The sequence below is a fragment of the Camelus bactrianus genome, chromosome 1, assembly GCF_048773025.1.
Source record: "Camelus bactrianus isolate YW-2024 breed Bactrian camel chromosome 1, ASM4877302v1, whole genome shotgun sequence".
NCBI classification, from domain to species: Eukaryota; Metazoa; Chordata; class Mammalia; order Artiodactyla; family Camelidae; genus Camelus; species Camelus bactrianus.
The window spans coordinates 69306024-69322254 of record NC_133539.1 but is presented as its reverse complement, the minus strand read 5'-3'; the positions used below and the strand labels follow the sequence as shown (position 1 = coordinate 69322254).

Below are 16231 nucleotides of genomic sequence, written 5' to 3'. Positions count from 1 at the left end.
CACACGCCTTGGTATAACTTGTGTAAGAGCGGTAGACAATATTCACACTCTAGTACTCTCCTCTGCCCCCTGTAAGAAGGAAACATGATTAAGTAGGGGTGCCATATGGAGTCTTAGACCCTCTTTCAACCAGGATCTAGCAAGAAACACAGCGTAAAGGGAAGAGGATGCATGGCTTTCATGAATACCCCTCGGTCTCAGCCAGACAGTGTATAGAAGCTGATTCTCACCACTGGTGCCTTTCCCCATCCCCTCAGCATTCCATTCTCTTTCCCTCCAGTAGCATTTGGCTTACCCAGGGCACTCCATATGGGGGATAGCAATAATAGAAAGGCCCAATTAAGGAGGTCAACTCATTGAAACATAAAACACTTTGGTTCTGATTAACGGCTTACCCCTGCGCCCCCTGGGTTAAAGCCCCGTAGTAACATCTTGGCCAGATTCCATACTGTTCCTGGCATTCGAAATTACACTGAAGCCATCCTGTTTGGTTACTTAAAAGCTAGTGTTACTAATACTAAAAGTTCAATTTCAAATACAAGTCAAAATAGGTTTTTCCCACATTTGAACACTTGCTATACCAGCCTGTGACTAGGGGAAGTGAGGTCTGCTTTTCCTACAGCCCTCCCCACGGCTTCTTGCTCAAACTCTTCTCCTCCCTTCAGGTTCTATCTAGAGCCCCACTAATTCCCAGCCTTGGCTGCACGTTGGAAAAATTACCAATACCTGGGTCCACCCCCTGAGATCCTGATTTAATTGCTCTGGGGAGACCTGAACATGAAGATTTTGAAAAGCTCCTCAGATGATTCCAGTATGACTCCAAGGCTGAGAACTATTACCATAGACTTAAAAAAAAAAAATTTTTTTTAATGGAGGTACTGGGAATCGAACCCAGAACCTCATGCATGCTAAGCCCATGCTTTACCACTGAGCTATACCAAACCCCCGCCATATACTCATTGCAGAGAAGAAACTGGGGAGAAGGCAGATGCTGCTTAAATCCCTGGTAGTGAGGAGACAATTGGGCTGATTCCCACTGGCCCTTTCTGGTATCACTGGGCTTTGCTGGTATGAGGGGTCCTTGCAGCTGTATTGGTGTTTTAGGAGAGGAGGAGGTGGGGGATCAGCTTAACCCCAGCCCTGTCGCTCAGTGCTGAGCCCCTCCCCCAACCCCTTCTCTGGGATGGGCCTCAAACGACTTGACTCCTACCCTCACCACCGTCTTCCATGTGAAGTAATTCTCTTTCATATGCTTTAAGGGTCACAAAAAGCTGCAGTGACATAAGTGTGTCCTCAACTTCTTCTCAGGCACACTAATTATAATAATAAAACAGCATTATTTGTTTAGCACCTGAATCTGTACGAAGATTTGTATTGGTTACTTTATATGTGTTTTCTTACTGAATGACCCCACAATCTTGCCAAGAGATATTAATCCCTGTTTTATAAATGAGGAAGCTAAGAATCAGAGAAGTTTTATAGCTTACTCAGCCTCACACAGTTAAGAGTAACAGACCCACGGTTGAAATTCAGATCTGACTTCAAAGCCACATTTATTGTCATCATTTTATTCCCCCTGAACTCAGTTCCTCTGACAGTGTTAACCATTTAACATGTTACCTCCCTTAAATAACGCAGCTACATTCTACCAAGGACTTTCAGTGCCACAGTCCAAAGAGCAGAATGATGGTGGAAATTTCTGGTTGGCAGATGAAGGAAAATTATTTCTAACTCCACCTCCCACACTAATGTAGGCAGTGCTTGTGGTCAAAAACACACTTTGGATCTGCTACCTACTAGAAACATCCAGATCGGTGCAGATCCCAGTTTTAGCCACTCCCCGGTGGCATGTCTCACCTTTCTGTTCCCAGGACCTAGTAATCATTCACAGCATGTTGACAGATACTTTAACCAGGGGTCAAGGTGAACATCCCCGGTTATACAACAAAAATGTTGAAATACTTTGTTTAAACAATTGTGTGTGTGTGTGTGTGTTTTGGAAAATCTGTATAAACATCTCTGCTGTGGTATCGCAGAGCAAGGGATGGTTTTCCCATTTTAACAACATGAAGTTACTCCCTGCAGCACTGCCTTTGGTCCTGCTGGTCACTCTGCGGTGTTCCTCCGCTGTGAGTCCCACAGACTGCAATGATGCTGAGCCTGTGGCTCGGAAGGCTCTAGACCTGATCAATAAAGGACGACGGGATGGTTACCTCTTCCAGTTGCTGCGGGTCGCTGATGCCCACTTGGACAAAGCGGTGAGGAATGGCCCCTGGCAGAGCTGAGTGGGAGGTGACGTACCAGGGGCAAATATGACTCTGGTCCCCGAGCCTGTCGCTTTGCACAGTGGACTGGCTTTGGTCAGGGCTGTCTGTTTCATTTCCGAGTTGCTCTAACTGTTCTTTTCCCCCTCAAACTAATGTTTGGCATTAGTATTTCCTTAACTCTGAACCAGCCTATAAGTACTTATAAGCACTTCTGTGGAGCCCAATCAAATGCTAAGCCCTTAAAAGAGAAAGATTAGAATAAACCATGGGCCTTGCTCTCAAGGAAATCCTAAGTGGCTCACATGCACACGTAGGTGAACTGTGTAGGACAGGATGTCTTCAAGTGACCGAGTGAGTGGTATAGATGCTGGAATGATCTGATGAAAGGAGATCTATTAAGATGGGATGGGAGAGGGCTTCAACTGGGTCCTGAGGAATGAGCAGGATTTGAATAGGACGATGGCCTTGGTAACGGCATCCCAGAAGAATTCCAGGCATACCGCCTCTGTGTGGGGAGGGAATCAGGAAGGAAGGTGTTAGGGACCAATTGAACAGAAGCAGGGGGTCTCCAGAAGTTCTCTGTGAGCTTGGGAGCAGCCATCATCTTGGAAGAGAGACTGTAGGCTTATCTTGAAGAGAGCAAGCCTGTTCTTTCCACTTAAATTATATGCTCATTTTGGAGTGGATTTGAGGGCTTGATGGATATTATGGAGGGAGGCCTCCCTCTCCATCGCCTCAAAAAATAACCTACCCTTTGGTAGGACCACTGAAATCAGGGAGGCTAGACCATGGGGAACCAAAGAGGACAAGCAGAGACATTTATACTTGCTAAAATGTTAGAGAGAGAGGCATGAAAGGTTGCAGAGAACAAGAGTGCAGGAATTCAGGATTCAGCTAACAATTTAGTGACCATCAGTCCCATTCCAGGCTCTCTGTCACCAGATGAATTGGCATAGTGCTACCTCTGAGTGGGAATTTGGAGGGTGGGTGAGAGGGCTCACCGTGTGCCTAGGGAGATGGAGGCAGGTGGCAGGGACACAAACTAGGAGCTACTTCACGTGTTCAGGAACGAGGACATGAGGACCAGCCCCAGGCAATGGGAATTAGGGCAATGAGAGTGAAGAAAAGACGAGAGATGTTTCAAAGAAAGACCATTTAAGGTCTGGTGACCGGACAGTCTTTAAAGACTAAGCCAAAGCTAAAGACGAAGAAGAAGCAATAAATATAATGGTGTCATGGACCAGACAAGGGAAGTTGAGGGGGGGAGTTGGTTTGTAAGAGAAGAGGGTGAATTTAGCTTTGGGCAAGTTGAAATCAAGGCAAGAAATCCAAGTTCAGGAATAGAGCTGCATGAGAGGATACAACCACACACCCAGACTGGAGGCCACGACGTGGCTGCCATCACACATTCTAGGCTGGTACCTTCAACACCTCCGTCCAAACCAACACTGCTTTGTAGTGACGGCTTTTGGAAATTCATGGGCAAGGGGAGGGGATAGATCAAGTGGTAGAGCGCATGCTTATCATACATGAGGGCCTGGGTTCAATCCCCAGTTCCTCCTCCAAAAATAACCCAATTACCTCCCCCCACAAAAATCAACAAAAAATAAAATAAATAAAATCAAGCCCCTTCTCTCAAAAAAAAAAAAAAAAATTCAAGGGCAGAAGCAACATCGTGACCAGTTAAACAGAACATTTGGAAGTAACACTTTGAACTTTTTATTTACATAAACAGATCAAATGACACAAAGGTAGGACATATGCAATGACTTGCAGAGGAGCAGGAACTCCATTTAAGAAATAAAGAGATTGTTTTTATTGAAGAAGCTCTGAGCTCCCACGTGCCACTCACCCACTGTTTTCTTGGCGTTTCCCAGGAATCCATAGCGGTCTATTATTTAGTCTTGGACGTGAAAGAATCTGACTGCCCGGTCCTAAGCAGGAAACACTGGGATGACTGTGAGCTAGATTTTTCTAGACGTCCATCTGACATAGTAAGTAAACCAGGTACAGTTCTCTTCCTCTTAGCGTTCTTGGCTTCTGTCTGTTCTGCTCGCCCAGGGCAGCCGCACACCGGGGCTACCAAGTAAAAGAGTAAGAGCAGCTTCTGCCCTTGACTCATGAAGACTCTGTTAACCTTCAGTAATATTTCTTGAGAGCCATCCCCGGGAACTCAGTTCAAGATAAGTCAGTGGGGTTTGTGGCCCTTGCGATAGCACGACCAGCTGTGAGACCGTGGACAAATCACCTAACGTCTAGGAACCTATGAACTTTTAACTGTGTCCTATGAATACTGGTCCCACTCACACAAATGACCAAAGGGCTTAGTTGCAGTCAGCACGAGGAATAGGGTCTTGTTCTGCACACTGCACGTGGGTACTCGGATCCCAGGCTCTCTGCCACAGGAGGAGGACACACGATGAAACTGAGCACAGACATAAGGTTTCAGTTCCGGAAAATAAGACGTTTACATACACAGGAGTGTGAACATTTTTTTCCTCTTGAAAATGGGATATGGCCGTGACCTATTTAAACAGTTTCTCCAGGGTCCTCCTGAGGGTTTGGATGCTTATAGCATCCAGCTCGCGGAAACATACTAAGAAAATACAGGTTTTGACAGAGGATTTGGTGAGAGAAAGTACAAATAAATTTTAAATGGATAGTAGGAGTATGTTGCCTCATTTTTTTCTCACATCATGCAATTTAAATTTTAATATTAGCTCATAAAAACAGCTTTATAGATATAGTTCATACACCATTAAATTCACCCTTGTAAAGTGTACAATTGAATGGTTTTTCGTATATTCACAGAGTTGTTTGACCGTCACTACTATGTAATCGCACTCCATTTTCACCATCCCAGAAAGAAACCCTCCCATAAGTATTCCTCTTCATTGACCTCTCCCTCCATCCTCTGCAACCAATAATCTGCTTTCTGCCTCCATGGATTTGCCTATTCTGGACATTCCATGTAACCGGAATCACACAACATGTGGCCTTTTGTGTCTGCCTTCTTTCATTTAGCATAAGGTTTCCAAGGTTCATCTGTGTTGGAACAATTGTCAACTTCATTCCTTTTATGCCAGAATAATCTTCCATTTTATGGACATATCATATCGTGTTTATCCATTCTTTTGTTAATGGACATTTGTGTATTTTCCACTTTTTTGTTACTTGTGAATAATGCTACTATGAACATTGGTGGTATTAGCTTGTTTGTTTTGTTTTTTTTTTAAACATTTCTTTAATTGAAGTATAGCGGAATTATAATATTGTATTAGTTTCTGGTGTCCAGCATAGTGATTCAGTTATACATACATATATATATTTTTTGTGTGTTCTTTCTCATTACAAGTTACTTCAAGTCGTTGACTACAGTTCCCTGTGCTGTACAGCGGGACCTGTTGCTGCCTCACTGTTTTGTTCGCTCATATTCAGCCTGAGGAAAGCAGGATGCAGTAACCTAGGCCCCTCTTTCTTACAGGTGATCGGACAGTGTAAGGTGATAGCTACAACATGTTTGGATGAATCTCAGGATCTCAGAGTGAATGACTTTAACTGCACCACAAGTTCTGGTATGGTCATCTGTTAAAACTCCAATTAATTCTAAATTAATATAAGACTCAGTCACACAGTGGTGTTCCTCATAGAAGACTGTGACGTGCAGATCAGGAATCTTCCTGCCCTTATGGACTCCGTTATTGCTTGCTCTCTTGAGGAGAGAAAGGAGAAGGATTTCCCCTGTTACTGGCATAGCTTCCTTTAAATAAATTCAATATATAAAAGTAGAAATTTGCAAGAGGCTCTGAGGCATCATGGTAGAGAAAGGAGGCGCTGGAGTCAGATACATGTGCATTTTAATCCCGACCTAATTACTTACGAGGTGTGTGGTCTTGAGGGCACGTTACTTAACCTCGTCAAGCTTTCCTCCTTTGTGAAATGAAGATCATAATAGAATTATCCCTTCGGGTACTTCTCAGAATGAAATAAGGTCTATGTAATACACTTGGCAAAACACTTAGCTCTCGAGTATTGACTTCAGCATCTGGAAGTTGTACATATGGTATCTCATTTATTCTCACAAGACTATGAAGTAAAGATTATGATACTTTCTGTTTTAGTAAAATAACTGAGGCTCAAAGAGATTCAATGACCTGACCTCGGAAACACAGTCAAAGTGTGGCTGGACTATTCCATCAGTGTGGACTCTAAATTCCATGCCCTTTTAATTTATTTTTTCAAAAAGAATTATCACAGAATTCCTTTTACACTAGTAAGTCTTAACATGGTTCAATATACAAAAATTCAACAGCCGTGCAACTCCCTCAGGAGGTTGCCTTGAAGAAAGATTGAGCTGTGTCCCCTCTCTCTCTCTGGGCAAAACTTTATCTTCACGATGCCTCTCTCTGCTTGGCTTGAACAGGAAGAGTTCACTGAAATATTAACATTTTGAGTATTGGGGGGCATCACGATAGGGGTCACAAGAGACACTTGACCATCAGAAGGATCTGGGTTTAAGTTTAGTGCTGCTACTGATCGGCTGATTTGATCTTGGACAAGATACTTAACTTTTCTAACCCTCAATTTGTTCATCTGTAAAATGGAAGCTATTGTTATTCTCACAACCATGTTTATAAATATTAAGTCCCAGTGTCCGTATTGCTGCTTCCAACCCAGTAACTGCAAAGCTGCCAACTTCTTTCTCCAGTCTCCTCGGCACTGGCCAACACTAAAGACAGTCCAGTACTCTTCGATTTCTTTGAGGACACTGAGCTCTACAGAGAAGAAGCTGACAAAGCTCTGGAGAAGTACAAAAAGGAGAATAGTGACTTTGCCTCTTTCAGAGTGGACCAAGTGAAGAGAGTTTCAAGAGCGGTGAGTCCCCACTCAGGTTTAGCTAGAGTCTGAGGGCCCAGGCTCCAACCCAGCGGTGGAAACTCAGCAGCACCGACCCTCCCGCTGGCCTCACTCAGCAGCTGCCTTTTGAATAGAGACCCCTGTTGCAGCCTCCACTGACAGGACTGCCCTCAGTTTTTGGAGTTGTAGGGAGGTGTGAATATCTAACAGGGAAAAGGGAAAACCCAAATAAGAAAGAGGGCAAGACAGAAGTGCGTAATAGGGTGATGAGTCATTAAAATCATCTGGTCTGAACCTCCTTGTATTATGATGGAAAACCGAGGCTCAGAGCTCCTATCTCCCACAGCCAGCGGTGTGACTGGAGCTAGACAGTTCTGCTCCCAGTCTAGGGACCTGAGTGCTTCCCACCCAGAGTCGTCTCGTAGCGCAGTTAGTTGATGTCTGTCATGCATTTTGAAAACACAAAGTTAAATAGAGCATGGTGCCTACAAGCAATGGAATGAATACAATGCAACTCTTAAAAACCATGTTTTGGAGGTATATGCACTGGAAAGAGCTTCAAGATAAGTTGCTAAAGGAAAAAGCAGGCTGTAGAACAATACTTAGACTATGAGCCCATTCATATTAAATAATTAGGTATATCTGTGTGTGGGCAACAAACAGGAAAACGCTGGAAGGAGAAACCCGTCAAATGGGTGACAGTGGTACCTCTGAGAAGGAGGGGTTGGGGTGCAGGAAGGACGATTTTTTTCACACTGTGCTTGATTACATCTGTATTATTTTACCTTTTCAATGAAATAGTATTCACCTTACCTATCACTCTTGTGACAGATTTGTAAAAGGCAGAGGATATAAGAAAAATGGCTCGTACTGGGGATTTTGAATTCTCATGGTGCTTTACAGTATATTGGACAGTAGGAATCTACTGCTTTTTTTTTTTTTTAAACGTTTCACATTCCTGAAACGTCTTTGATCCAATTTGTTCCAGAGAGGAGAAGAGAGAACCAATTACTACGTGGACTTCTCAGTGAGGAACTGCTCCAGATACCACTTTCCAGGGTACTTTCATGTGAGTAGAATAAGCATACGTGAAATACTGGGGAACATTCAGAGACTACTTACTTCGTGCCGGGCACCCTTCTGAGTGCTTTACATATGTGCACGTATTAACTCCACCTTCACCCAATGAAATAGATGGTTTTATTCCTGATTTACAGATGGGGAAACTGAGGGACAGACAAGTGAATCATGAGAATATAATTTATATTATATATGACATATACCTAAACTTAATTTTTTTACCCATTAGGATTAAAGATGTAGCGAAAACTAATAACTAGCTTGTATTAAGTATGAACTGATACCTGGGGGTGGGTGCGGGTTTAGCTTAGTGGTAGAGCGTGTTCTTAACATACACAGGGTCCTGGGTTCAATCCCCAGTACTGCCATTTAAATAAATAACCTATTCCTCCTCCCCTGAAAAGAAACAATTAAATTAAAAACAAAAAAGAACTGACACCCAAGGGTGCTTTCACCACTTCACCTCATTTACTCCGGACAGTGACCCATCTGACAATTGAGGTGGTAACTGAGGCTCAGCAAAGTCAGGATCCTGCTTGATGTTCATAACCCAGCTGAGATTAGCATCCAGTCCTCTAGATGCTTGGTCCCGTGGGAGCATTCCCCTAATCACTTATACATTGAAACTCTGGTACCTGCAGGAGGGTCTTGACACTTGGCATTCAGAGTTTGCAAACCACATATATTATTGCCTCATTGGAGCCCTATGACAACCCCTCTGAGGAGAAGCTAGTGTCTGCCTCTGTTTCCCTGGGACAGAAGGGCCTAGAAATTTAAACACTTACCTAAAGGCACTTAGCTGGAAAGTATTAGGACACAGGATTTGAATGGTGGCTTCTGATTTCAAGTCCAGGATTTTTCTGATGTTTGGTAACACATTCTACAGGACTGAAAGAAAGGAGGCAGTCATCAGTACCTTTTCCGGCTGTTCGACTTTTCAGACTGAAACAGTTCTATAGTCCTGCTGAGTAGCTACCAGAAAAGACACCTCCTCCCCAACTCCCATCCCCACAAGCCCCTTTCTTGGTGTGGGGAATGTGAACTCGCGCGGAAACATGGCGGATGTTGGAGATGAGGATCTCGAGCCTAAGTGTTCTCCAGCATCATCTCACTTAATTAAGCCTCTCGCAGCCTGTGAGTAGTTAGTATGATAAAACGAGTGTTTTACAAAAACTAAGTTTCAGAAATTTTATGTAACTCCCTTAAACTCACAACTAGTAAACGGTGAAGCCAGGATTAACATAGGTCTGTCCGATTCCAAAACTGTACTCAGAATCTCAGTGCTTAAAAGTCTCTTTTAAGAAAGAGTTCTCTTCTGGTCCTAATCTAACTTTGACAGCTGAGTGTAGGGGCCTCTGGGACATAGGCATGCCAGCCACTTGTAGCCTTGGAACTCAGGATAGGGTCAGCAGACCGTCACTTTGACAGGGTCTGTGCAATCCTACATTTATACTGGCTCCTTCCTTTCCAGCACTTTCCTCCAAGAAGCCAGATGAAGTTGTGCAAATACTTCTTCTACATCACTCTTCACTCTCTCTAGGCCCAGGCAACTCAGGTCTTCAAGTTGAAGGCTGGCCTGGAGGCAAGGCATCAATGACATGGTGCTCCTCCCACAGCCCCTGGGGAAGCCCAGCACTGGAGACCATTCGTGGAAGACCACAGCAACTGGGAATGAAACCCACTGGAACCTGCGCTTTCCCCAAAGTGTTGACTAGGAAAGATGGTTAAATAGCTGATGGGGAGATTTGATAATATTACCCAGATTTTTCTAAAGCCTGTCTTCCTCTCCCAAATGTCTGGAAGTTCAAGACAAGAACTGGGCATCTTCATACCACCTGCACACACATGCTCAAATACACACACAGAGACACTAGCAGGTTTCTGTCTTCTTTGTAGGTCTTTGGATTCTGCAGAGCATATTTATCCTATGATGCAGAAGCCTTTGACTTGGCACCCCAAAACATTGTCATAAACTGTGAAGTCTTCAACCCTAAGGTGGGTACCTAAGTAGCCTTTGTCATGAGCAATGCCAAATTAAGTGCTGTTTTCACACACATAGTATATTTGGTTCTTATGGCTCTTTGTGTGTAGTATGTATGTGTGTGTGTGAGAGAGAGAGAGATGAAGGATGATGGGGAGGAGAAATACAGAGAGAATAGGCCCCAGGGGAAAATATAGGTGCTGGTATGACACAAAAAGAATGAAATTTTTTCTAAGAATTGGGGAGGGATAATATTTGCCAGAAAAGTAAAATCATAACCAATTCAAGCAGCCTTTGATGAACTTGAAAGTGGCCTTGGAGTCAGGACTCCAGGGCTGACTCTTAATAATTTCTGGCTTTTATTAATAGGCATAGAACCTAAGAAGAATGAATGAACTTAAAATTTACTATATAAAGGTATATGAAATAAGATTCAAAACAATATTTTACATAGGTCCCAGACAGCTTTATTCTAAACCAAGATATCCTTCACAGAGTTTTGTTTTTGTTTTGTTTTATTTTTTGGTTGAGGGGGTGGTACTTAGGTTTGTTTGTTTGTTTGTTTGTTTGTTAATTATTTATGTATTTAATGGAGGTGCTGGGGATTGAATCCAGGACCTCGTGCATGCTAGGCATCACTCTATCACTGAGCTATACCTCCCTCTCACAGTATTTTTGATATCAGCAAAAAGAACAAACAAACAAAAACTGACCATGATCCAAATGTCCATGTACCAAACCAAAAAAAAAAAAAAAAAAGGAAGAGAACAGGTTTGAACATGGTTCCATAAATTTCTTTAAAATTAAAATCTAAACAAGAAGAAATAAGAAGAGGTGACATGCTTATCCTTTAGAAAGAGATCTTTCTACCATAAAGCCTCAACTCTCTTGAGAATATAAATTATAAAGCACTAGTTTCCCAAATGTTGGTCCACAGATGAGTACCATTCTATAGTATAATTTCACCAGTTTATGTTGAAATGAGAAGAAGAAGAAGAAGATGACATTTATTCCATCAAAAGGACCATCCTTAAATCTGAGATTACCTTTCTGACTCTTCGGTTACCAAGATATTATTCCTATTGTGAAATAATGATGGTGGTAGATGATAGTTTTGTTTGTATTTAAAATGCCAACTTGGCTAGATAAGAATTTGAGGAACCCTTTTTTGGTATCCTACTTTTAAAATTAATTGTAGAATTTAAAAGTGTGGGAGCCATTGGTCTAAATTAAACATCTAACTTCTTTTGTGTTACATGATGATATACACTTTATTGTGTCCTTCACCAGGAGCACCATTTGGGCCATCCCCTCCACTCTGGTGAGCATGAACATCCTCCTGCTGACAGGCCTCCATTTAAGCCTGGTGGACCTAGAGGTCACCGTCATCCCTGTAAGCCACATGAATTTGGATGCCCACCTCCTCTAGAAGGCAAAAGTCACTCAGGCAGACCACCATTTCCAGCAGGACCTCCTCCACCATTTCCAGCAGGACCTCCTCCACCATTTCCCCCTCCAGAGTTAAGATGCCGTCACCCTTACTTTGGCACCAATGGGGCCCATGGACCCCCTCATAATTATAGTTCAAGTGAGCATCATCCCTATGGACACCGTCCCCATGGACACCATCCCCATGGACACCACCCCCATGGACACCGTCCCCATGGACACCATCCCCATGGACACCATCCCCATGGACACCATCCCCATGGCCATGATTTCCATGACCATGGACCCTGTGACCCACCACCCCATAACCAAGGTCCCGAAGACCACCATCGCCGTGGCCCACCGCCTAGGCACTCAGGAGAAAGAGGTCCAGGTAAAGGACATTTTCCCTTCCATTGGAGACAAATTGGATATGTTCACCGACTCCCTCCACTAAAGACAGGTGAAGTTCTTCCTCTTCCCGGAGCCAATTTTCCCAGCTTCTCATTGCCAAACCACAATAATCCCCTACAACCAGAGATTCAGCCCTTTCCTCAATCAGCCTCTGAATCATGTCCAGGGACATTCAACAATGAATTTCTACACATCTCAAAGTTTTTTGCATATACATCTCTAAAATAAAATCTGATGTCCTTGATTGGGGCAAAATGAATCATGTTCTGAATTAGAACCATAAATAAAATGTGACCAGTAATAAATGCAAAATTACAAGTGATTGTAAACTTACTTTCATACTAAGGATGGGGCAAAATGTGAGTGGGAGAGGAAACAGCATGAGAAGAGAGAGACAAACAGAAAGAAGAGGAAAGATCTCAGTGCTACAGATTAGAAGTTAATTCCATCACTGACTACCATACCACTTGAGCAAATCTCTGACCCTCAGAATTTCTTTCTTTCCTGGACTTACCTCCTTTAATTCTAGAATCTTTCCTCTACTAGTTCCTATGCTGCAGCGGGGCATGCCAAGGAGGGATGTATTCTCACTTAAAGGAGTATCCGATAAAAGTGACCCAAATTCTCTTCTACTTGTTTTTACTAGTCCTCTCAATTTCCTTTCGGAAAAACAAGTTCTCTACTCAGTTATGAAGGAAACAAAGCTCGTGCTGTAAATTGCGAAAAAGACTACAAGCAGGAATCGTGACCATAAATTCAGGTGCACAGAAAATATCACTTTATTTTAAGAATAAATTAATTTCTATTTCAGGTTGCCATCCTCACTGAGCTAACAGGGAGTGGTAGGAGTTCCTGCTACTCTGCTCACAAAGTGGTGCCACGGTGTTTGGGTGGTGGGCATGAGAAAGAGGTCTGATTCTTTATCACTGGTCCTCCAGGTCCCCCTGCTGAGAAATGTTCACATCCCTCTTTAGTTCTAGCTTATCTGCTACTTCTGTATCAAACTGGGGATATACGAAGTCTCTGTAAGACCACTAACAGAAATGACTGCCAAGAGATACCAAATGGCGTTCTCTCCCTGAGATCTTGCTGCCTTCCAGGCGACATCTCCAGAAAGCAGGGCAGAGGTGTTCTCTGCTTCAGAAGTCTTCTGTTCTTCTCATAGCTTCTCCCCAGGCTAGGGGCTCTGTCATCTCAGATAACTTCTCTTTATTCATTTTCACTGTCAAAGGAATCTTTTCTATACTGGAATCCTCCTTCTTTTCCCTTCTTCCCAAATCAGGGCTCAAGCATTTAGACACAGGCTAATAAGACTTTAGATTCTCTCTGCTTGACTTGGTGATGCAGTTTCAGGTGCGTGGTGATGACAAAAGGTAGATTCTAAAGGGATGGGTGAGGTGTTGGGGGGAAAAGTTAAAGGTGAAAGAGACTTGGGTAAGTTCTTAGGCTGGGAAAACGGAGGGGCCTGCAAAGATGGAGAAGCTGGAGCTGGGAGAGTGAGGAGATGGCTGAAGGGGCATAGTCCAGGAGGATGTGGAAGGGAATACAAGGCTGATCATGGTGATGTTGCAAGTGAGGAGTCAAAAACAGGGCTTGGAAGAAGGTGATCAATAGATACAAGCTTCAGTTTAAGATATGTGAGTACCAGGGTGCTTGTACAACATGGTGACTCTCGTTAACACTGCTCTGTGATATATAGGAAAGTTGTTAAGAGAATAGATTCTAAGAGTTCTCAGCACAAGCAGAATTTTTTTTCCTTTCTTTTTATTGTATCTGTATGAGATGATGAATATTAACTAAATATTGTGATAATTTCATGATATTTGTAAATCAAAGCATCATGCTGTATACCTTAAACTTATACAGTGATGTATGCCAGTTATTTCTCAATAAAACTAAAAAAGAAATTTAAAACACTGGAGTTGGCAGTGTATCCAGGCAATGTAATAAATAGAAAAGAATGTGACTTTGGAGGAGGCCGATCTGGGTTGTAATCCCAGTCCCACAATTTACTGATTACAAGATATTAAGAAAGTAATTAAACCTCTTTGGGCTTCATCTTTCTTCTCTAAAAAAAGCGGTAGTGGTGGCAGAAGCATTTGTGTAGTGTTTTATAATTTTTATAAAGCCTTTTCTCAAAGGTTGCTTGAGTTATTAAAAATATTACCCAGAAAATATAGAACTGAATGCTCTCAATTCATTTCAGTTAAAAGCAGTCATAATAGGCAAACACAGTTTCTGCAGGTGAATAACGGAGTAAGAAACAACTCCCGCTTTAGGGATGTTACATTGTGCTAGAGGTTTAGACCACACACCATTGATTGCTCCTTTTCTAGATTTTTTGGTTACATTATATAAAATGTATATGAATGTTTCTTTAATGTTTGTTATAATTAGTAAATTGTGGGACTGGGATTAGAACCCAGATCAGTGTCCTTCAAAGTCACATTCTTTCCCATCCTTTATACTCCTGTATACACTGCCAAGTCCTGTTGTAACCGAGCAGGACCCTTTGGGGCTTTCCCGGGACACACCACCCCAGACCCAATGTCCTCTGCCTACCTCTTCTTTGGTCTCCTAGATCTTCCCTGAGTTCCAAAGAGCAGAATCAAACAGTTATGGGCTAGGGATGTAAGGGAATGCAGAAACAAAGGAAAAGCAAGCCCAACATAGTCTTTTCCATGATTATTAGCTTAAACTAATGCCTCGATTTATGACCCCAAACTGTCCTGCAGCTTCCACCAGCTGGCCTTAAAACTGACGACACTGGGAGGGTCAGTTAGGAACTGAAGCTCCCGAACCATAATGAAAGCTCTAAGTAACTAATAAAATGCCTTAGCCATTGCTTTTGCCCCCTCCTAGAAAGAAGTTAAGGGATCCCAAAAGCATGATTTGCTAGTTTGCTTTGTAGAAACACATAGATGAGTCACCATAATCAAAGACACATCAAATCACAAGGTGTCTTGCAACTGAGGTCTTATCGGGAATTTGAAAATCACAAATATCTCCTCCTCTTTACCTTTTTTGCCTTTAAAAGCCTTGTGCCCCAGCCAGCAAGCAAGATGGATTGAGACAAGTCTAGGTCTCCCATCTTCCATGTTGGCTCCTCCTCAACCAATAAACCTTTCTTGGATCCAAACTCTGACATTTTGGTGGGGGGTGGGGGGGTTGCTCACAGTACATTGGGCACATGAACTTGGGTTTGACAACACAGTTTTTGAGTCTTCACTTAACAACACCACCATGATTAGCCTTGTATTCCTTTCCACCTCCTCCTGGACTGTGCACTCTCAGCTATCTCCTCACTCTCCCAGCTCCAGCTTCTCCATCTTTGCAGGCCCCTCCTTCTTCCCAGCCTATGAACTCACACGAGTTCCTTTTATGCTTAGCTTTTTTTCCTGCCCCCACCCCCATACACACACACACTGGAATCTACCTTCTGCCATCACCATGCACCTGAAACAGCTTCAGTAAGTCAAGGATTCTTAGCCATCCCACTCTAAATGTAGATTTAATTTATAAGAACTAATTACCAGGCTTGTATATATATTACCTCATTCACTGCTCAAAAAATCCATTGAGATACTATGATTTTCTACATTTTACAGAGGAGTATACTGAGGCTCAGAAAGGTTATATGACCCTGAATTGTTCAGAATCACAGAGCAGGTAAGTAGCAGAGCTAGATGGGAATCGAGCTTGGACTGATTGCCAAGTTCATGTTCCCGCCACTCTACTGCAAGGCCACCATTCAGCCCGCACTGATCCTGCTTTTCCAGGGGCTCTCACGGAGACTGAACTGCCAAGCTAAAGACCCTATCAACAGCAACAAAGTAGTCAAATATCTTTTGGGGGGGGGAGGTAAGACTTGAGGAAAAACATCTACCAGGGGCTACTCTTACACCACCTCTCCCCAGATGGTCGATTCTTATCAAAAAGGTGGTTGAGGCTTGGTAATGAAAGACACCCATATCCACAAACCAGAAACAAGGACTGGGGGTGCAGGGCTTCACCCAGCCCATCTCATCTAATGCTTCTCCCCTTTCTCCTCCACCCTGGGGAGCATTTTCCTTTCTAGAACTAATGCAATTAAGTGGAGAGAGGCTGGCTTAGCCAAGACCAGAGAGGATGTCCATAATTTATTTTCAGCTGTACCACTATCCTGGTGTGGGACCCCCAGCACTCACTATGTCCCTGTGTGTGG

The 16231-nt window shown here is 43.1% G+C and overlaps 1 protein-coding gene across 1 annotated transcript; it reads left to right on the top strand.

Moving 5' to 3' along the window:
- The first annotated feature begins 2003 nt into the window (after window positions 1–2003).
- Window positions 2004–12349, top strand: HRG (histidine rich glycoprotein). Its single transcript, XM_010959209.3, has 7 exons — window positions 2004–2258; window positions 4145–4261; window positions 5752–5842; window positions 6976–7142; window positions 8113–8193; window positions 10101–10199; window positions 11476–12349. Exons 1-7 carry the CDS (start codon window positions 2067–2069, stop codon window positions 12253–12255), a joined length of 1527 nt encoding a protein of 508 aa, XP_010957511.1. The 5' UTR covers window positions 2004–2066; the 3' UTR covers window positions 12256–12349.
- The last annotated feature ends 3882 nt before the right edge of the window (window positions 12350–16231 follow it).